The sequence below is a fragment of the Sus scrofa genome, chromosome 2 (genome assembly GCF_000003025.6).
Source record: "Sus scrofa isolate TJ Tabasco breed Duroc chromosome 2, Sscrofa11.1, whole genome shotgun sequence".
Lineage (NCBI taxonomy): Eukaryota > Metazoa > Chordata > Mammalia > Artiodactyla > Suidae > Sus > Sus scrofa.
This window is the reverse complement of record NC_010444.4, coordinates 10,887,174-10,907,592: the sequence shown is the minus strand read 5'-3', so window position 1 is coordinate 10,907,592 and position 20,419 is coordinate 10,887,174. Positions and strand designations below refer to the sequence as shown.

Below are 20,419 nucleotides of genomic sequence, written 5' to 3'. Positions count from 1 at the left end.
GCCTCCTTGCAGAGGCTTCTTTGGTCCAGGAGCAAGGGGCATGAGGGCACTGAGCCTGTGGGTGGAGCCCCTGAAAGTGGCCCGGAAGGGAGGGACTGACACGGGATTACAGCACAGGGATGCAACTTTCTGACAACAGGGAAGGGTAGTGGAGTAGCAGAGCCAGCGCCTAACCCTTAAGTACCCTTGGGATTTCAAAACGCTAGATTCATCAAGATATGTTGTGGATGCCGTGTGGCACCAGCCAAGGGGTGAGAGGTCTTAAAGGATCCTCAATCCACTTTTCCATCCTCCAGGAACCTTGCCTATGTTTTCCTCCTCCTCATCTCCTCTTGATCAGCAGTCAAGTCACCTTGCACCCCATCTGACAGTTGGAAGAGTGACTCGGCAGGTGGGAGCTGAGCTCAGTGCTGAGGGCCCTGGCTGTCTGCCTGGCCTTCCTCCTCTGCCCCCTGAGCACCTCTGGACAACTTCCCAGGCCCACGCATAACCCCTCAGCTGAAGAAACAATAGTGTCTAAAAGAAGCTGCTGGGACAGCGGAACCAGGACCCTGGGATGCCTAAGCGCCATCCCCAGGAAGTTCCAAAAATACACTAGGGAAGAGCTGGGGTACATTTGGGCAACTGCCAAGATGTTCTTCCTAAGAAAGGCGTCTGCTCTGAGTGACTCAAAGCCCCCAACTGGGTGTCACGCAAAGGAGGGAGGAGACAAGTTCACATACTAGGGCAAGGACCGCTGTCTTGGCTGAAATAAAACCCAGAGACAATCCGACCTCTGTTTCTAGAACTAGGGCAGAAGGGGTACCAGAAAAGGTGTGCAGAGGGGCTGAGGGCCTGGGCATGCCGCAGATGGTGCATTTTACCCATACTCCAACTTCATGCAGAAAGCTGAAAATGTTGCAAAGGAGAGCCATCGATTTTACATTTAGGCATAGGATGGGAGAAGAGAAAGCAAGGATTACTTTTAACACTGGGCTTAAGAAATTTCCCACCTTCAGGATCTGCCAAGTAGCATTCACCCTGGCAGTCAGGATGCTTTGGCAGGATCATTTTATATACACTAAACTAGTGTAAAAGCACCCGTGTTACAAATGAGAGAACTGAGGCACAAACTGGGTAGGACCCCTAACTGCAGAGGAGTTACTGGCAGTTTTCACCCAGCCTTGCCTACGAGCTCCCTGGATCTTTTCCCAATCCTCTTCTCTCCCGAAAACAGGACCCCTTTTCCTTCCTCCACCGGCACACTCTTTTTCCCCGGAGACTGGGTTCGCAGGAATGACAAACCCCGATCTGAAGCTGACATTCCTTCATCAATCGCGTGTAAACGTGCCAAAACGCTTTGCGCATGCGCCTAGTAAACCCAGGCCCCGCCCGCCCCGGACTCCTCTGTACCCGCCTATCTGCCCATCACCAACATGGCCTCCGCAGCAACAGCCCCTCCTGCCCTACACAGACGTGGCGTCTCCTGACGTCATAGGACGGCGCCGGGAGTCCCAGAAGCTGCACGTGGGCTTGGATTTAGAAACTCTGGCGGTGCCATGGATACACCTCTCAGGCGCAGTCGGCGGCTGGAAGGACTAAAGCCTGAATCCCCCGAGAACCCCACCCCAGTTTTGCAGGCGAGACGGGCCCTTGTGGAGCTCGAGTCGCACCCAGAAGAAGCGAGGGAGCCCGGGTCTCCTCGGAATGTGCAGCCACCAGGTTTGGGGTCCCCCAGACGTCAGTCAGAGACAGCTCCAGTTTCACCCAGTCTACAGGAAGGGGCAGGCTTGGGGTCCTCCCAGAGACAGCCAGAGCCGGGCCCAGGGTCCCCCCAGCGTCAGCGAGATCCGGGTCTGGAGTCTTCCCAAAGGCAGCCGGAATCGAGTCCTGAAACCCCAGGACTTCAGTCAAAGCCAAATGGGGAGTCACCAAAGTTCTCCCAGGACCAAGAAGCGGATTCGGAGTTGGCCGGGAGTAAGGCGGAGCAGACCCCGGAGTCTCCCCAACATCAGCTGCAGTTGGGCCCAGGGTCACTAGAGCCTTACCCCGGTCAGCAAGCGCCGGATCTGGAGCCCTCGCAGCCACTACAGGAGCTGCCACTGCAGGAGCTGCCACTCCAGTCACCCGGTTCCCCACAGGATCAGAACGAGCCAAGCAAGCCAGCTCCATCCAGGGAAAGGGGGAGAGACGTCCTCGGGCCAAAGAAGCGAGAAAGTTCTTCAGTCCAGGCCCCAGCGTCCAAAAAGCAGAAGAAAGAGGAGGTTCCTGTTATCCCGAAGGGGAAGCCCAAGTCTGGGCGAGTGTGGAAGGACCGCTCAAAGAAGAGGTGAAGTAGGCGACACCTGGGCGGGCATGGGGTTCTGTGTGGTGCTTGGGCCTGGGCACAACCTGGGGATAGCCCCCTGGGTTGGAGAGCGCTCACAAAAGTGGGGGTGTCACACAAACAGGTAATTATAATCAGAATGTGGTAAGATGCACCGGGATGTTGGGGAGGAATGCCCTCAGTGGACCTCTTCTCATCTGTGTGTTCATTCAACACACATTTACCCTCGACTCTGCCCTCTCTAATAAGGAGGCAGAAGCAAGTAAAACAGTATTTACCATTATGTTACATTTTTTTGCCTTTTTAATAAAAGGCATTACCAAGTACTGACAATATAGAAAGCTGCTAAGCCCTCTAGTAAGGATTGGTTAGGGGAAGGGCCTTTCAAATGGTAGAAGCATGCATCTTGGCTTTTTTTTCTTTTTTCTTTTTTTTTGGCTTCACTTGCCTGCAGCTTTCGGCAGCTCCCAGGCCAGGGATCAAACCCGGGCCACAGCAGCAACTTAAGCCGCTGTGGTGACAATGCCAAATCCCTAACCCACTGCCCCACAAGGAAAACTCCTGCATCTTGACATTTAATCTGCACATCAGCCCCATGAAGCTGTTAGGATTATCCTCGTTGTACATACGAGGGCACCAAGGCTCAAGGAGGCTGCATGAGTGGTAGAGGCAGAAGCCGAGCACAGATTGGATTCCAGAGTCCGTGCATGGAAGCCCTTTACCTGTGCTCTGTAGATCTGCTGTGCATTGGATTACAACCTTCTAAAGGGTAGGCATGACATTTTGTCTTGTCTTGCTTGTCTTTCTCTGTGGCAGACAGCAGGTGCCTGATTAAATGCTTGTTGAGTGAAGGAATGAAGAGGCTCAGCTGAAGAGGGAAGTGAGGAGAGGAGAGGTGGGATCCAGTTCACATTTTTAGGTAGTGGGAACCACTGGGCAGTCAGGAATTCATGGCCAGAAGGGACCATCAGGGAAGGCAGTGATTTTAAGGAAGAAGCAGACATTTCCCAAGAGTTGACTGTGTGTCAAGCTTTGGGCTAGGCCTTTTGCAGATGCTATGTTGTTGAACCCCTGAAACCCAAGGCAGGTATAATCCCTCCCCCACCTCCTCCCCCATTAAACGGAGAAGAAACTGAAATTGAGGGAATAATTTGCTACAAGACCCCAATCAGAGACTTCGAAGCTAGACTCTAGACTGTTGGACTTAGAAACGTGGATGGTGGCATGGCCCCTCCGCCTTGGTCCCAGCAGGTCCCAGAGAACAGTGAGGCCACTGATGGCCATGCAGATCCAGATGAAGGGGTTGGCTCAGTGGAAAGAGGGTGATGAGCAAGTTGAGTGTGGGACCCTGGGCCTTGGTACTCGGAGGGGGCGGGGAAGTTGAGCTCTCTGAGCAAAAGGGGGCTGCACCCATGCACAGGCCAGAAGAGAGGGTCGGCAGAAGACCCCAAGCAGCGAGAGAAAGAGGCTATTTTGTCCCAGATCCCACCGTGAGCTGAAACCCTTCCCGACTTCCTTCTTCCCTTGGAATTGCGCTGCCATCCTCTGCCATCACTGAGAACCTCCCCCACCGCCCTTCCCGCCATGTCCCCCGCTGTAGGTGATGCTCCCTCCCAGCTCAGGGCCTTTGCACATGCTGTTCCTTCTGTTGCAAGGCTTTTCCCCTGACTAGTCCCTGCCCATCTTTCAGGGATCAGCTTAAATAGCAAATTTAAATATTAAATATCCCCCTGGGAAAAGCCCTCTTACCCTGGGAAAAGCCCTCTTCGTCCAGCCCAAGCAGGGTTCAGTCCTCAAGCTGTGTTATCATGGGGTGGAACTTCTCTTTTGTGACACCCCCCCATTTGCAGAAATGCCTGTTTACGTGTGTGGTTCTTATTGGCTGCCAGCTTCCCTGTAGACCAGAGAGTGGGGTTTCTCTGCTATGGTGAGATTTCCCTGGCCCAGCACACAGCAGGCACTGAGCTGAACAAGTTGATAAGTAAGAACAGAAAGTAGTTCGTTCTTGGAGTTCCTATTGTGGCTCAGTGGTTGACGAATCCGACTAGCATCCATGAAGGCGTGGGTTGGATCCCTGGCCTCACTCATTGGGTTAAGGATCTGGCGTTGCCCTGAGCTGTGGTGTAGGTTGCAGATGCAGGTCAGACCCCGCGTTGCTGTGGCTGTGGCATAGGCCGGCGGCTACACCTCTGATTCCACCCCTAGCCTGGGAACCTCCATGTGCCACCAGCACAGCCCCAAAAGACAAAAAAAGACCAAAAAAAGAAAGAAAGAAAGTAGTTTATTCATTCAACCAACTTATATGGCCTTTGAGCAAGGATCTGGGGGTCAACATGGCTGTAAACAAAACACTCCAGTTGTGAGAAACAGGTAACCAACATGTCATAAGAATGTCCATCGTAAGGACCGTACAAGAAAATGAACCACGGTGGGGACTGGACAAGAGCAGGGGGTGCAGGGCGTTGTCACAGTGACCAGAGATGGCCTCGCAGCCACAGGGACATGCGTAAAGGCCTGGGTGAAGACCTTGGGAGACAGCATCCAGGCAGAGGGACAGAAGGTCCGGAGGCCTTGTCACTGGGCACGGGGAGAGCAGTGGGAGGTGCAGGAGGTCAGCGGGGTCTCGGCGCCAGGTCCCGTGGGCCCTTGCAGGGACCTGCATGCGCAGCGAAGCTGCGGGAGGTGTTGAACCGCAGAATCATGATCTTACATCGAAAGGACTGGCCTGGCCCGTTGAGAACAGACCATAGGAGGGCTGAGGGGAGAGCAGGGAGACCAGTAAGGAAGCTGCTGCAGTAGAATTAAATTCTAAAGACGCTGTGCCAGGCCTGTGGGTATGGGCCCGAGGGGCCGTCAAGTGGACGTTTGGGATCCTTGAGGAAGCAGCGGGTGGGCGTGTGAGCCCTCGAGGCAGCCCCTGCTGTGGGAGGTGTCCCAGCAAAGGCCCATATGGAGGGAGGGAGGCAGTGCGGCTGGGAAGGCCCACCTCCTGTGCCCAGGCTTCCCTGGGTGCAACGCCTCCCATCTCTGAAGGGTGGATTTACTGGGCCCCTTCTGTATGCAGAGCCCTGTGCTAGTGCATCTCCAACTCTGAGCCAGTCCTCCCAGTACCCTTTGCAGTGAGACCGGTTCTTGTCTCCATGTGACACAGGAAGGTGCTGAGACAGGCTGCACTGCCCAAGGTCACATGGGCACAAAGTGGTGGTGGCTTCAGGCCTGGGAGGGAGCCCGCCTGCCTTCAGTCTCTAGGCGAAAGCAGTGCTCTGATGCCGCACTGCCCCAATACCTTAGCCACCAGCCACTTGTGGCTAACTACATTTAAACTGATTAAAATTAGGAGTTCCCGCTGTGGCACAGTGGGTTAAGAACTTGACTGCGGCAGCTCAGGTTGTTGCAGAGGTGCAGGTTGGATCCCGGGCCCAGCACAGTGGGTTGAGGATGCAGCGTTCCACAGCCGTGGCTTAGGTTGCAACTGAGGCTCAGATTCAGTCCCTGGCCTGGGAACTTCCATATGCCGAGGGTGCAGCCATCAAATTTAAAAGAAGGAAAATATGAAATAAATCAATTAAAGTTAAAAATTCCCTTCCTTGGTCACCAGCCACATTTCAAATGCCCAGCACCAGTGTGACTTGAGGCTGCCTTATTGGACAGTAGATAAAGGGCATTTCCACATTCCAGAAAATTTTGCCTGGCAACACTGCTCGGGAAGATACAGCATTGTGTCCTGCCTGTGGCTCTGTGTGTGTCCTGGTCCCCGCTGCCTCGTCCCTTTGGGGTTCTTGAGCCCCAGTCTGGGATGCCCAGCTGTAAAGCCAGGGAGAAAGGCAGCCCCGCCCTTCTGTGCTTAGGAGGCCAGGTCTTCAGCAGCGGGCCCTTGGGGGAGGGGGGAAGAGCCGTGGGGGGTGTGCTGGGGTCAGGCAGGCAGAACTGGGGGTTGGGGGTGAGGAGCCTTCCCCAGGGGCAGGAGCGGGCTCTGCCCGGTACCCACCGCAGCCCTCAGGGGCTGACCTGCTGTGGCAGTTTGGGGCACCATATATTGGATGTGCATAAACAGGAGCCCTTTTGAAAGTCAAGAAATTGATGAGGGCGGCAGAAAGGCCACCACGAGAGGATCTGCTGAGGAGGAAGGAAGGCCTGTAGGACCCCCAAGCAGGCTTCAGATTGTTCGAGGAGAAGGTGCTTACAGGGAGGGGGAGCATGGTTTCATGACCCCCAGACCCTCATCGCCAGCCTCAGCAGCGCTCAGCATTTTCCTGGTCCAGCTTGCTCTGGCTCCTCGACATTTTTTCCTTCTCCCTGGAGTATTTCACAGCACGTCCTGGATAACGACATAGGTGCTGGCAGTGTGCATTCGGACAGAGGCAGTCTCGCCTCTCCTGTGACCATGTCACCATCACTCTTTTAAAAATCAAATCAAGACTATCCCTAGTGCTGGCTCCATTGTCACACTCCCCCACTGGAGAGAGAGGTTCTGAGTCACTCCTGGGAACAGGGACCTTTCACGCTGTTCTGAAATAGACCAGGAGCCCAGGTAGGGAGTGAGCCCCTTCCGGAGGCGATCACGCCCAGGCCCGCTGTGCTTGACCAGAGCAGCAGAGCTTGGTGGCAGACCTGTGTGGCCTGGACTCTGGTCAGAGCCCTGGCTGCTGCTCAGGAACTAAGTGGCCTTGGGTAACCACTTAACCTCTCTGAGCCCTGGTTTGTTCCTCTGTAAAATGGAGAGACTAGGAGTTCTCATTGTGGCTCAGGTTAAGGACCCAATGTTGTCTCTGAGGTTGTGGGTTTGATCCCTGGCCTCACTAGTGGGTTAAGGATCCGCATTGCTGCAAGCTGCCAGGCGTAGGTCACACATGTGGCTTGATCCAGTGTTGTCATGGCTTTGGCACAGGCCTCAGCTGCCGCTCTGATTCAACCCCTAGCCTGGGAATTTACATATGCAGTGCATCCATTAAAAAAAAATAATAAGTAAAATAAAATGAAGAGAATGAGAGTGCCCACCTCAGATGTATAACCAGGGCTTAAGAAATGGCAGCAAGCATGATCGGGGCCCTTTCCTGTCCCAAGTTTCTGCAGATCCTGAGGGTCGACTGCCCAGCGAGCAGGCAGGTAGGGAGGTGACTCTGACTGGGGTTTCTGGTGAAGCAGATCCAGAGCCTTGAGCTGGGAGGAGGGAGGGCACAGGTGCGCCCCAGGGACTCCACGAGTGGCCCGCTCCCCTATCCAGGTTCTCCCAAATGGTCCAGGACAAGCCCCTGCGCACATCTTGGCAGAGAAAGATGAAGGAGCGGCAGGAGAGGAAGCTGACCAAGGACTTCGCCCGGCACCTGGAGGAGGAGAAGGAGCGTCGCCGGCAGGTAAGGGGCCAGCCAGGTGGGGCTGGAGCGGGGGGTGGGGGGGGAGTGGGGTTGCTGAGCAGGGAGCCTGGCCGGAAGCAAAAGTATGATCTAGTACTGCAGGGTAGGGAAGCCAGGGGAACAGCCCGCTGAGCCCAGGATTTATAAGAGGCCCAGGATGAAGCCCCCAGGGGCCCTCGCTGGTGATGGGAATGTTCAGTGAGATGGGGGTGGGGGCCCTGCCCCCGGGACCTGCTCGGGTGGGCAAGGTTTACGGACTGGAGGTTTGTGGCTGCCATTCCCCAAGCCACAGCTGCCACCCTCAGCAAAGGAGGCAGCCTGCCCTGCCCTCTGGTTCTCCCCGTGACGCTCATCCCAGGGCCTCAGATGCCCCATTAGGGGCTCACACGCATCCTCTCTAGGCTGCGGGAAGCCCCAGCAGACAGCGCATAGGGAGAGCCAGGTGGTGGCGAGGGTCACCGGAAGCAGAGTTATCAGTGTCACTTGCCTCGTGGTCCCGGGGGTACAGGAGGGGTCAAACCCCTCACCCCCCAGCCAGTGCTCACCTGTCTGCTGTTTTAAGTCACCCCAGCATAGCCTGTGGCCAAGGCTCTGCAGATGATATGGCTGCCACCATGTGCTGCAGCCTTATCTCACTTCCCGTGTGGCCCTAGCTCCCTCTTGGGCAAGACAGAGCCCTGTCACCATCCCCTTCAGAGGTGCCCCTACCCAGCCCCCAGCCCAGACCTTCCCCTGCCTCTGGGAGCTGAAGCGTCACTTCTCCTTTCTCCCCACGGCCCCAAGCCACCCCTTCTACCCTGAGTTGCCGAAGCCAAGAGAGGCCCCTGACCACGCAGCAGCCTTGGGTCCAGCGTCCGTGCCCTGGCCTCACCAGGGACGGCAGGCAGCGTAGCCAGTGGGCACGGGGCTTCCCATTCCCGAGTAAGACTCCAGGCCTCTGTCATCTAGAATCAAGTATTTCTAGCAGACGGGGTCCTATGCCAAGTCCCGTACAGATAATCCATTTGTTTATTCCTAAAATGGTCTTATGCAATCATCTTCCCTTTAAATGGGGGTTGAGGAGTTCCAGTCGTGGCTCGGATCCCGTGTTGCTGTGGCTCTGGCATAGGCCGGTGGCTACAGCTCCGATTCAACCCCTAGCCTGGGAACCGCCATATGCCGCGGGAGTGGCCCAAGAAATGGCAAAAAGACAAAAATAAATAAATAAATAAATAGGGGTTGAGGCAGCGCTTAAACAACATGGCCACGGTCACCCATTTGGGAAGCAGCAGAGTCAGGATTCAGACCGGGGCCCGGTAGTCCCAGAGCCTCTTCTGGGCCACCTCACCCTTCCCAGCCCTGCACAGGATAAACCTCAGGAGCCGGGCCTTCGCCCTTGCCCTTGCATTCTAGGGGCATGTGGGAGGGGGCCAGGGGGAGACTCGGAGGGTGGGAACGAGGGGAAGGGCCGGCCATCCCTTCTCCCCTGGCAGTTGATGAGGGGGTGGCACAGGGACCCCTATCTCCACAGACCTGGGTTTCCAGCCAGGGCACCACTCACGTCTTACCCCCACCCCCACCCGAGTCCCAACTAAGCCCCTGTCCCCAGCTGCCGGACCAGGTGCCCACCTTCTCAGGGGGAGTCAGGAAGTGCCCATCACAGTGGGCCTCTGGGCTGGTCCCAGGGGTACAGGGATCGGTCCTTGCTGGCCCTCCACCCCACAGCACCAGGAACAGCTCTGTCAATGATGCTGTCAGCTCTCACTCCCAGACCCAAACCCCCTTCCTCTGTGTGTCCAGGAGAAGAAGCAGCGCCGTGCCGAGAACCTGAAACGCCGCCTGGAGAACGAGCGGAAGGCAGAGGTCGTCCAAGTGGTGAGTGTGGCCCTGCCTTGGGGGCGAGGCAGGCACAGCCAGGCTGGATCTCCTGCTCCAGACCCACCAGCATCCTCGCCTCATGGCCCCCCATTCGTGCTGCAGTCCGACCCTGTGGGTGGCCTCTCTTCCCTAGGGAACAGGGCAGGCAGAGACCCCGGCCACACTAATCCCCTCCCCTCAACCTCCCCCAGATCCGAAACCCCGCCAAGCTCAAGCGGGCGAAGAAGAAGCAGCTGCGCTCCATTGAGAAGCGGGACACGCTGGCCCAGCTGCAGAAGCAGCCACCACAGCGGCCGGCAGCCAAGATCTGAGCTCAGGCCTTCTGTGGCCGACCCCGGAGTCACACACATCACCCCTCGGGCCACTACCACATGCCTCTGCTGGCCCTGCACTCCAACTCTGTGTAGAGGCCCCACCCGAGACGGGGCTCTGAGCCTTCAAAGGCTCCCAGGCAGATCTTTGTGGGACAGTTGCCCAGAGGGAGGCTGGGACCTGGCAGAGACTGGGGGAGGGAAGAGTCAGCTCCTCCTCCCCTCCCCAAGTGCCTTCAAACCGAGAAGAGTAATTCTGGTTCCTCAGCTCAGGATGCTGGTGACTGGAGCGTGACTCCCCAAAATGTGTATGTTCTATCTCAAGGTCCTGGGTCCAACCCAGGCCTGGAGGCCGCAAGTCCAGAATCCAGCTCCCTCCACACCTTCCCAAAGGCTGCTTTGGTCCTGCTGTACGCTACTCACCCCGTCACCCAGCAGACCAAATCCAGCCCTGCCCCACTCTTCAACACGTGAGGTTAAGATGGGGCGGTTCCATGGGGCAGGGTCTCTCTGTAGCTCCCCCTTTCCTGTACCAGACTGCAGAAGTCCCAAAGATCTGATTAACTCACCATCCAGCCTACAGCAGAAATATTTATTGAACGTCTGCTGTATAGACACGATTCTGGGTACCGAGGGATACAGACAGAAGTCCCTGCCCTCATGGAGCTTTTATTCTGACAGAGAAAACCTAGTAAACAAATAAAATATATTGTGTGTTAGATGGTGTCAGGCACTGAGTGAAGCCGGGTAGGGGGTCATGGGCATGGTCAAGGGGGGGCTGTCCATTTAGTCAGCTGGCCATCAGCTGCTCCGCTTGCCAGGCACTTGCTATGGGCAGCGCCTGCCTGGCACTGGGAGTAAGCACTGGGAGCCCTGGACCGAGATCCCAAGGGAATTTCTCCACCCAGCTCTCCCACTAACATTTCATCCACCAAATGTGTACCGGCGCCAACTCTGCATCAGGCCCTGGGAAGCAGAGCTAAACAGACGTGGGACTGTGGACATGGGGGCAGCAGGTTACCCTCACTCTTACAGATTGAGGGTTAGAGCTGCCCAGCTCCTGTGTGCTCAGGAGGTGAGTGCTGCACAGATCCAGGGATGACGGAAGTGGTGGGAGGGGGGCCCATCCTATGGAACTCCAGGCTGGCACGTGCGTCAGATTAGCCAGGAGACATCACGGGCTTTGGTCTCAGAGGCTGCCAGGCACATAGAAGCACTGAAGACCTTCAGTAAAAAAGCCCTTTGGACTTTGTTTAGCCCAGGTTTCCCAAGCATCTGACCACAGCACCGCTTGCTTTTTCCCTGTCTTAACAGTGCTGGGTCAGATGGGTGGTGGTGAGTTCCCAGACAGCTGCTGTCTTAAAGACCTTGGGTAATAGTATTTGAACAGGGAACGCTTCGTGGTTAGTACCTTGGGCAGGTTCCCTAACCTCCCTGCACCTCAGTTTGCACCTTTTGTAAAAAAGCGAGGCTAATGAACCTGCCTTCCAGATTATTGTGGGATAAAGTCTAGCGCAGTAAAGGCCAAGCGAAGAGGTCAGAACAGAACAGTGCTGCCCAAATCTTTCCTCTCACTTCATACTCCAAAAATCCACCACTGGTTTACTTTAAAAATCCACCCCAAGGAGGAGTTCCCATTGTGGCACAGCGGAAACAAATCTGGTTAGTATCCAGGAGGATGGGGTTTCAATTCCTGGCCTTGCTCAGTGGGTTAAGGATCCAGTGTTGCCCTGAGCTGTGGTGTAGGTCACAGACACAGCTTGGATCCTGTGCGGCTGTGGCTGTGGTGTAGGCCCGCAGCTACAGCTCTGATTCCACCCCTAGCCTGGGAACTTGCATATGCAGTAGGAGTGTCCTTAAAAAGCGAGAAAAAAAAAAAAAAAATCCACCCTACCCATCATCTGCTAAAACTGAGCCCCAGGGAGATACATCCTGTGCACCCCAGTTTGAGAAGTCTTAGGACTTTAACCCCTTGTTCCTACCAGTAGTCCAGGCACGGGAGTCCTGACATAGTCTCCTATTGTAAGAAATGCAGAATCAGCACCCACGGCCCCGCCCAATCAGACAGGGTCCCTGGGTGACCCCCTCACAATAAAGTTTGAGAAGTACTGCCCTAACTCATTTTGTTTCTGGAAAAAAAAAAAATGTACTGAGTCACTTGGGACACTTTAAAATACAGATTCCTGGGCCCTGGTCTTCAGCTACATTTTCCTGGGGCCCTCGGGAAGCTGCTTCGGGCAAGGTCGCTCTCTGCTGCTGCCTCCCCCGAGACTGGCTCGAGCGGAGCCGGGCGATTCCGGGCCCCGCGCCCCCTACCCCGAGGTGGTGCTCAGCGCCCGGTTCAGGGGGCCCCGCTCCTCCTGGGATCGGGCCCGGTCCCTCCGCGGGGGCGCTGCACGGCTGCCTCCCAGCCAGCGGAACAAGCGCGCGGGCACGTGCTGGGGCAGGAGGCGGCTGCCCAGCGAGGAGGAGGCGGAGGAGGCGTCGGTGGAGGAGGCGCGACGGCGGCGGCGGCTGCTGCCCCCGCCACCCAGCTCGCTGTCGTCCACCAGCACGCTCTCCAGCACGCTGCGCAGCGAGCGCCGCAGCTTGCGCAGCACGTCAGGGCAGGTGAGCACGTAGAGCAGCGGGTTGACCACGCTGTTGATGAAGGCCAGGCTGGTGACAAAGGGCAGCCCGCGCCACACGAGCGGCCGCAGCTCGGGGTTCGAGTGCGAGCGCGCCTCCAGCACGCTGAACACGTGGTAGGGCCCCCAGCAGAGCGCAAAGGCAGCCACCACGGCCGCCACCAGGCGCACGAAGCGGCCGGACCGTCGGCGGCCGCGTTGGCGCAGCTGCGCGCTCACGGCCACGTGGCTCGAGGCGATGATGGCCAGCGGCACGGCGAAGGCCAGCAGGAACTTGCTGACGGCCAGGGCCATCTGGCGCGAGTTGCACGTGGCGTCGAGGTCGGGCCCGGGGTTCAGGAGCAGCACGTTGTAGTAGCACATGATGCGCCCGTCCAGGCGCTTGATGGTGTCCCGGAACACGAAGTAGGGCACGGTGTTGAGCACCGCCAGCGCCCAGAGCACCAGGCAGACCTTGTGGGCCGCGGCCACCGTGCGGTGGTTCTGCGCCCACACGGGCCGCACCACCTGCAGGCAGCGGTCCAGGCTGATGGCACTGAGCAGGAAGCCGCTGGCGAACATGTTGAGGAAGAAGATGGAGGAGTGCAGCTTGCAGAAGGTGGTGCCCAGCTCCCACGAGTGGCCCACGGCCAGGAAGTAGGTGAAGAAGGGCAGGGAGGCCGTGGCCAGCAGGTCAGACAGCGCCAGGTGCAGCACCCAGGTGGTGACCACGGTCTGGCGCATGCGGCAGCCCACCACGAAGAGGATAAGTCCGTTCTCCACCAGGCCCAGCAGCGAGGCCAGCCCGTGCAGCACCACCGACGCGTGGTCGATGTAGCGGATGCTGGAGTTGCTGTGGCTTTGCAGGCGGCTCATCTGCTCGAGGATGGGACAGAGCGGCTTCATCGTGACATTGGCCAACATGGTGGGCTCTGCGGAGGAGGGAAAAAGGCCTGAGGTGGGCGGTGCAGGACAACAGGGGACCCTGGCTGGGAGATGGGACTCTGACCCATGAGTGTTAGAGGTGAGGCCCCTGGGGAGCAGTGAAGTTGAGGGAGGGCAGCAAGGTGGGCTAAGAGCCCAGCTCCCCCAGGGGCTCAGCTGTGCAGCCTTGGGCCAGCCACTTAACCTTCCAGAGCCTGTTTCCTCCTGCAACACAGGAACTAAGTCATTGAGTTGTGGGGAGAATTAAATGAGTTATGTATAAGCATTTCAGACAGAGCCGGCCATGCAATAAGCATTAAGTAAGCAAACACTACATCCGTGGCATTGTGATTGTTTTAAGCAGATGGCCTAAGACCACTTGGAGAAATAGGAACCAAGGTCAGGCTCTCCAGGACTTCTTTTCCCAGTCCCCAGAGCACTGGAGCCATAAGTGGGGCTCCAGTCAAGGGCAGGAGGGTCCAGCTGGGGTGGGGGGTGGGACTGGAAGGCAGGGTCTGTGCCTTTAAGGGATGCACCCCCCCACCACCCCAACCCACCCATAGCACCCCCAAGTCTTGCCTCTCTGCAGATCCTCTGTGTGGCCCTTCACTCCCACAGTGGTGGCTGGTTGGGTGTGTTGACTGCAAACAGTGGAACCAGCCCCCCTTCACTAGTTCAAGAGGAAATAAGATAAGAGCACAGAAAGAGCTGGAGGGAGGAACTACCAGATTTGGGCTCTGGAGGCCCAGTAAGGCCAAAAGACCTCTTCCCTGCCCGGGGCAGCCACAACCGCTCTGCCAGCCCCAGGAAACCCAGCCCTGTTCATTCATTTGTTCACTCACTCTCACAATCATTCAACAGCCATTTATTGAGCAACTACTCAGCTGAGTACTGGGGAAGCCAGCCTCCAGCCAGATGTGCAGCCATGCCAGACGTGTGCACCCACAGCCTCATCAGGAACCCTCGACCATCCGACGTGGAGCCCATGGAGATCAGTGAGGGCAGAGGAGGTCGGGGTGGGAGGATGTCTGCAGGAGGTAGGGGACTGACGAGTGGCAGGGGTTGGGAACTCAGATTGTCCTGGGTCCCTCCTGCCACACCAGGGCTGGTGTTCTCTAGCCCGTGGCCCTAGAAGAAAGGTGTTCCTCCATCCCATTTTGCAGATGATGAAACTGAGACTCAAGTGTTTGAATCACTTGCTTAAAGCCACCCCCAAAGTACGGGCATGTGGAGGAGTGGTCCTCTCTCTTCTACCTCTGCTTTTAGCAAGAAATGATAGAGAAAGAAGCGAAGGAAAGTGGAGGAGGAGGGGGAGATGGTTTTCAGTATTCACTTTTCCAGGGGAGGCACGTGGCCAGGGTGAGAAAAGCCGTAACCTTCTCCAGGGACCAAAGTCCTTTGTAGGGTGAGCTATTGTCCCTGTGGCTGCCTGAGAACACTCGTATTTTCTAACCTTTGGAACTTGCAGGGCAATTACACTCACAATGACCCCGTGAGACCTCAGTTTCCAAAAGATACAACAGAGGTTCAGAGAAGCACAGCAACTTGCCCAGGGTCCCTCAGCTGCCGTGGGGGAGTGGGAACTCTATACCCAGAAGATGGACCCATGCCGGTCCCTCTTGTGCTGAAACGTTCCCTTTAGCCCAGCCTAAGTCCCGTGGGGGTGCTCACAGAGCACACTCTGCTGTATCCTGGGGATACACCCAGACTGACCGGATGGAGTCTGGCCCCCAGCCTCCCAAGATTCCCAGGGAGGCCAGGAGTGAGCGTCCTGTTTGGGCAGGGGGCTGGGGGCTGGGGGCAGAGAACGCAAGCTTCTGGTATCAGAGACCTGGATTTGAATCCCAGCTTCTGGACTTCCCGGCTGGAGGAATTTGGGTCAGTTACCTTAAGACGCGTGTGCCCCTCAGACCCAGATTGCTCATGAGCCTGGAGAGAGAAGCTTGAATGGTTTGCCGCTGTGCTTGGCATCTGGTTATTACCTAAGAAAATCTAATTCTCTCTTCCTTGCAGCAGTAAGTCTCCTCCAGTCTTTGGTCAACCTGACTCTGTGCCATCCTAGCTGATTACAGCCCTCCCCCCTCATAAAATGGTGCCTCCTCTCGTGGGTCCAGAGAGGGCACTGAGGCTGCCCAGCCCCTGGGCCACCGCCTCCTTACCTGGGCACAGAGGGAGCGCAGGATTCCAGCCCCGGAGGTAGTCAGCTCCTGGCAGCAGAGGCAGGCAGAGGCAGGGGAGTGAGGCTTAGGGAGGAAATAACTGTCAGCCCCAGAGTGAGTGTGTGTGTGTATTTAGGGGCGGGGACAGCTGGAGAGTGAGTTGTCACACTGGTATTCAAGTAACATCCATCCCCACTGATGGGGACTGGACATAATTGCTGGCAGCCCGCCTCACTCTCTCCCTTCACAAAGGAGATTTTGCAAAAGCCCGAGGTCAAGTGTAAGTGCGCATGGGGAAATAGGTGAGGGCCAGAAAGTGTGAACCCGAGCGTGCACGGGAGGTGCTCTTGAGAGTGAGGAGGGCGCCTATCCACTGTCTGTCCCCTGTCCTGGGCTGCCCTCCCCTGATTCCACCACCTTCAGGAAAGAAACTCCTGCAGCCCCTTTAAGCTTCCCTTGGCAGCTCAGCAGCTGCCTGTGAGGGGCCCCGAGGCTCTATGGTCGGAAAGGCAGGGTGAGGCCGTGGTGAGAGCACAGGCCTGGCTGTCTTTGCTGCCCACAGCCCTAGCCAGGACACCTCCCTCTGCCAGCCCCTGTTTGACCATCTGCGACCAGAGCATCTCCTGTCATCTCCCAGGCTGATTCAGGCATCCTCATTCACAGAGTACCCAGCATGCAGGATGTGCTCAGAAAAATCAGGTTTCTTCCCTCCCGGGGAAAAACAGATATAGGCTGTGGGGCAAGGGAAATACAACTTTTATTTTAAAAGACCTGAGGAGTTCCCATTGTAGCTCTGTGGGTTAAGAACCTGACTAGTATCCATGAGGATGCGGGTTTGATCCCTGGCCTCGCTCAGTGGGTTAAGGATCCAGCGTTGCCACAAGCTGCAGCGTAGGTTGAAGATGTGGCTTGGATCCAGCATTGCTGTGGCTGTGGTGTGGGCCGGCAGCTGCAGCTCCTCTGGTTCGACCCCCTAGCCTGGGAACCTCTGTAAGCTGCAGGTGCAGTCCTAAAAAGAAAAAAAATTAAAAAGGGCCGGTTTCTGGGCCCATGCATGAGATGACTGAACTGTGTTCACTTACACTGAACTGTTACCTAACTCTTCAAGCCCCTTTGTTGACCAAGCTTCCTGGGGTCAGGGACCTATTCTTCAACCTCAGGGTTGGAGAGATACTCAAACATGATAAGAGCTCAGTACCCCCAAATCAGGGCAAGGACACCCCATAGGATTGATACAAAACTCTCCCAATTTTGGTATAGGCTTAATACAGGACCTTGGCGCGTGATAAATTTGCTGAGAGCCTGTGATGCTGCGTGAAGAATGTGTTGGGGAAACTTTCTCACTGTTGTCCAGGATGGCAGGTGAGTAGGAGCCTTGAGCACTAGGAAAATGTCCCCTTTCCTCTTAGTGACATGGGGCTCCGTCTTCTAGAGCCAAGTGCCTGCAGCCCTCCCTAGCTGGGTGTTTCTACTCCACTTTGGGGAAATTACCTTCATCCCCACCCACACCCCACCTGCTAAGCCAGGGACATCCTCTGAGGCCACATAGGCAGTGGAGTGTGGCAGGTGACCTTGGGCAAGTCAGTTTACAGCAGTAAAATAGGAATTTATTTTATTTTGTTTTGCTTTTTAGGGCCACTCCTGTGGCATATTGAGGTTCCCAGGCTAGGGGTCTAATTGGAGCTATAGCTGCCAGCCTACACCACAACTATGGCAAAGCAGGATCCGAGCTGCGTCTGAGAACTGCACCACAGCTCACGGCAACACCAGATCCTTAACCTGCTGAGCGAGGCCAGGGATCAAACCTTCAACCTCATGGTTCCTAGTCGGATTTGTTTCCACTGCGCCACAATGGGAACTCCAAAATAGGAATTTTTTAAAGGTACTCTTCCTGCACAGCCCCAAAGCAGTGTGAAACTGCTCTTTGGGCTTAGAGAGACTCCCCCCTTCCCGCCTATAGACACATCTGAACTCTAGGGCATCAGGCTTGGGGCAAATCCCAGCCTTCTGCCTGGATCTCCATCCTCCCTCACCACCTCCACTGGGTACCCTTGTGCAGTGAACAACCCACACAACCTCTCATGGCAGCCCTGCTAAAACTCTTACTTCTCTGACCCTTGCCCCAACTCTGGTTTCCAATCCTGTAGTCACTGTGATGACCTGTCATCTTCCAGTCCTCCCTAAGGACAATTTATGAAAAGTTAAAACCAACAAAGGAAGTCCAGATGAGCAGGGCCCTAGGGCACTACTGGGGCGGGGGCGGGGGGGGGGGCCTGCACCGCGTGGCGTATGGAGTTCCCCAGCCAGGGATCAGATCAACCTAAGCTGCAGCTGCTGCAATGCTGGATCCTTAACCCATTGATGGTGCCAGGCCAGAGATGGAACTTGCATCCTATTGCTCCCAAGATGCGGCTGGTCCCATTTCACCGCAGTGGGAACCTCCCTGGGGCATCTTCTAAGCAAGGAGGCAAGGCTGTTTGTTCCTGCGGGGACCTCGGCTGCCCTCCCATAGTGGACACTGGCCTCCGCGTGTCTGAGGAACTCGGTGTCCAAGTGGAGGGTGCCAGGCCGGGAACCAGCGGTGGGGGTGGAGGAGGATGTGCTTCCTGGATTTCAGGAACCGAGAGCACCAGATGTCAGCATTGGGCAGGGGACCCCTAGCTGACAGCAGAGGACGGGCGCCTGAGATGGAGAAGATGCAGCTAGAGAACCTTGTAGAGGCCTCTTTCTGCACTTGAATGTGCAGCCGAACCTTCTGGAGGGAGGGTTCCCCACCCTAAAGTGTCTGATCCAGCAGGTACACGCCTGGGCATTTGCATTCCTGTCAGGTTCCCTGAGGGATTGTAGCTGAAACCTGACCTCTGTCCACTGGCACCAATTAAGTCTCGGAGCCAGGGCTTGGGGTGACGCAGAAAGAACAGCTTTATTGCTTTGCCGGGCAAAGGGGTCTACGGCAGACTAACACCCTCCAAACTGTGTCCTCCCTTGAGAGGGGATCACAAGGGGTTTTATAGGTTTAGCTGGAAAATAAACAAAAACAAACAAAGCAGGGCTCTTGAGAAGGATTAGGGTGCCTGCATTCTTCTCCTTCCATAGATCACTGCAAAGTCGTTGAGGCTAGAATCGGGTGGTCCGGTGATGGTTTCTTATGGTCTTTGGGGTTATCACACCTTGACCTTCTCTCTGCTGTGAAGATGGCTCACAAAATGAAGAGGGGTGTGAGGGAGTGTTTCAGAGACAAGAAAACTCTAACTAGAAAGTGGTCACTAGCTTAAAAAAAAAAAAAAAAAAGCAATTCATTATAGGATAAGCAGAAAACGTTCAGGGAACTTTGATGCAAAATGGATCATTAAAAATCCAGCTACACCTGTGCTCCAGTGCCACTCAGGCCTTATCAGAAAGGAGAGGAAATCAAAAGTAAAAAACATTTGACCAACAAACAAAAAGGCATATAGCACCTCCAACAGGATTGGGACCTAGATACTCCATCCACGCCCCAATTTTTATAACAAAGTAGGTGAAGGAAGGTTTGAAACCAGAAATTGCTAAAGCTACAGGAAGCCTGTCCCACATGAAACCAGATCTGGACTTCACCAGGGGAAGGACATGCCCCCAGGGTTGAGGTGATTCTAGCAGGTTCTGTGGCCTGTTCTCAGCTTGAATGTAAACATGGCGTATCTAGCTGTGAGACTGAGGAAAACACAGCCAAATCCATAAGTCAGCTTTATTACTCTGGAAAAATGAAGAAGCACATGTGGAAATGTGGCATTTCCAGGGTTGGCTAAATAACCTAAACTACCTCCCTGTCTTTCTCTTTGTTGCTGTCATTTAAAATGTTCACAATTGTCATGGGATGCCATTATCACAAATGTTGGTACAAGCACCAATCAGATGTAAGATTCACAGGTAGCAATGGGAATCCTCCACCTTCTACAATTTAGGAACCTAAAAAGATTCACTGAAGCTTCTAATTGCAGAGATCCTGAAATGATTTTGGTCTTTCAAAAATATTAACAACGACAAAAACAATGTCAGGCAACTTGAAAATGAAATGCTTATTAAATTCTGTGGTCTCTGAAAAGAAAAAAAAAAAGCAATTCAGCAATGGAGAAAAGATTTGTGCAAAGCCATTTAGAGGAAGTTAGTGGACCAAGGCAGGGCAGGAACATCCTGGAGACTGTTTTAACTAATTTTTAGCTGCAGCAGTGTTTCGTAATCATTAACTCTGGAGTCAGCCTTTTGAGACTGAGCGGAGGCCTGCAAAAGGAAAAGCCTTTTACTTCAAAACACAGGGACACAGAGGCTTGTACATGGTTGCAGGATGCTGAGGCTGCTGGTTCTGCTGGAGAACTTGGGGTCCTTGAGTCTGGGGCAGCCAGAGCATAGAGCAGCTGCTAGGTCCCAGTAGCACTGGTTGGGGGTCGGAGGGGCTTGTCCAGTGACACCCTTCCCCCTCCGGGACCTGGAGAAGAACACAGCCACCTCCAGGGCCCAGCCCCTAGCCCCTGAATCACAGCCTTCTGCATGGCTTGGAACGTGATGTCAGAGCCAGAAAGAGCCAAAGCCGTCCATCTCCGCATCAAGCCCACTTGCTGCCCCGAGGAGAGCCTAACAGAGCTCTGCCAGGGCCCTGTCGCCCGTGGGGGCTGTCCAGACCCCCAAAGCAGCCTTCAAGTCCTCCCAGGTCCATTGCACCGTCCATCCCAGCTACCCCACCCCCTCTGCCCATCTCTGGGCCCTTGCACATGCTGTCGCTACTGCCTGGAATGCCTTTCCCCTCCCCTACTCATCCTGCAGGGCCCCTTTCTGAGCTCATCTGTGTCTCTGCATGCCCAAGAGGTTGCTCACAGCATAGAATGTATGTAACAGTCAAGGAAATGGGCCGCTATCCCCCCCCACCCCA

At 55.6% G+C, this 20,419-nt stretch overlaps 2 protein-coding genes across 3 annotated transcripts; one reads left to right on the top strand and one right to left on the bottom strand.

Annotated features, from left to right (window-relative positions):
- Positions 1,397–11,944, top strand: CCDC86 (coiled-coil domain containing 86). Its single transcript, XM_003122668.4, has 4 exons — positions 1,397–2,308; positions 7,530–7,659; positions 9,439–9,513; positions 9,708–11,944. The coding sequence occupies exons 1-4, from the start codon at positions 1,539–1,541 to the stop codon at positions 9,825–9,827; spliced, it is 1,095 nt and encodes a 364-aa protein (XP_003122716.1). The 5' UTR covers positions 1,397–1,538; the 3' UTR covers positions 9,828–11,944.
- On the bottom strand, positions 10,399–16,313 carry PTGDR2 (prostaglandin D2 receptor 2). Of its 2 annotated transcripts, XM_021082964.1 has the most exons (3): positions 15,517–16,313; positions 13,937–14,027; positions 10,399–13,365 (listed from the first exon to the last, which is right to left on the bottom strand). In XM_021082964.1, the coding sequence occupies exon 3, from the start codon at positions 13,355–13,357 to the stop codon at positions 12,140–12,142; it is 1,218 nt and encodes a 405-aa protein (XP_020938623.1). In that variant the 5' UTR covers positions 13,358–13,365; positions 13,937–14,027; positions 15,517–16,313; the 3' UTR covers positions 10,399–12,139. The 2 variants fall into 2 exon arrangements, with proteins under 2 accessions (XP_020938623.1, XP_003122717.1); XM_003122669.4 differs by lacking the exon at positions 13,937–14,027 and having other exon boundaries at positions 15,517–16,310.

Coding starts and splice junctions, on each gene's coding strand:
- CCDC86 (XM_003122668.4), top strand. CDS start 1,539: ATGGATACACCTCTCAGGCGCAGTCGGCGGCTGGAAGGACTAAAGCCT. Junction 7,660..9,438: donor AGAAGGAGCGTCGCCGGCAG/GTAAGGGGCCAG, acceptor CTGTGTGTCCAG/GAGAAGAAGCAGCGCCGTGC. Junction 9,514..9,707: donor AGGCAGAGGTCGTCCAAGTG/GTGAGTGTGGCC, acceptor AACCTCCCCCAG/ATCCGAAACCCCGCCAAGCT.
- PTGDR2 (XM_021082964.1), bottom strand. CDS start 13,357: ATGTTGGCCAATGTCACGATGAAGCCGCTCTGTCCCATCCTCGAGCAG.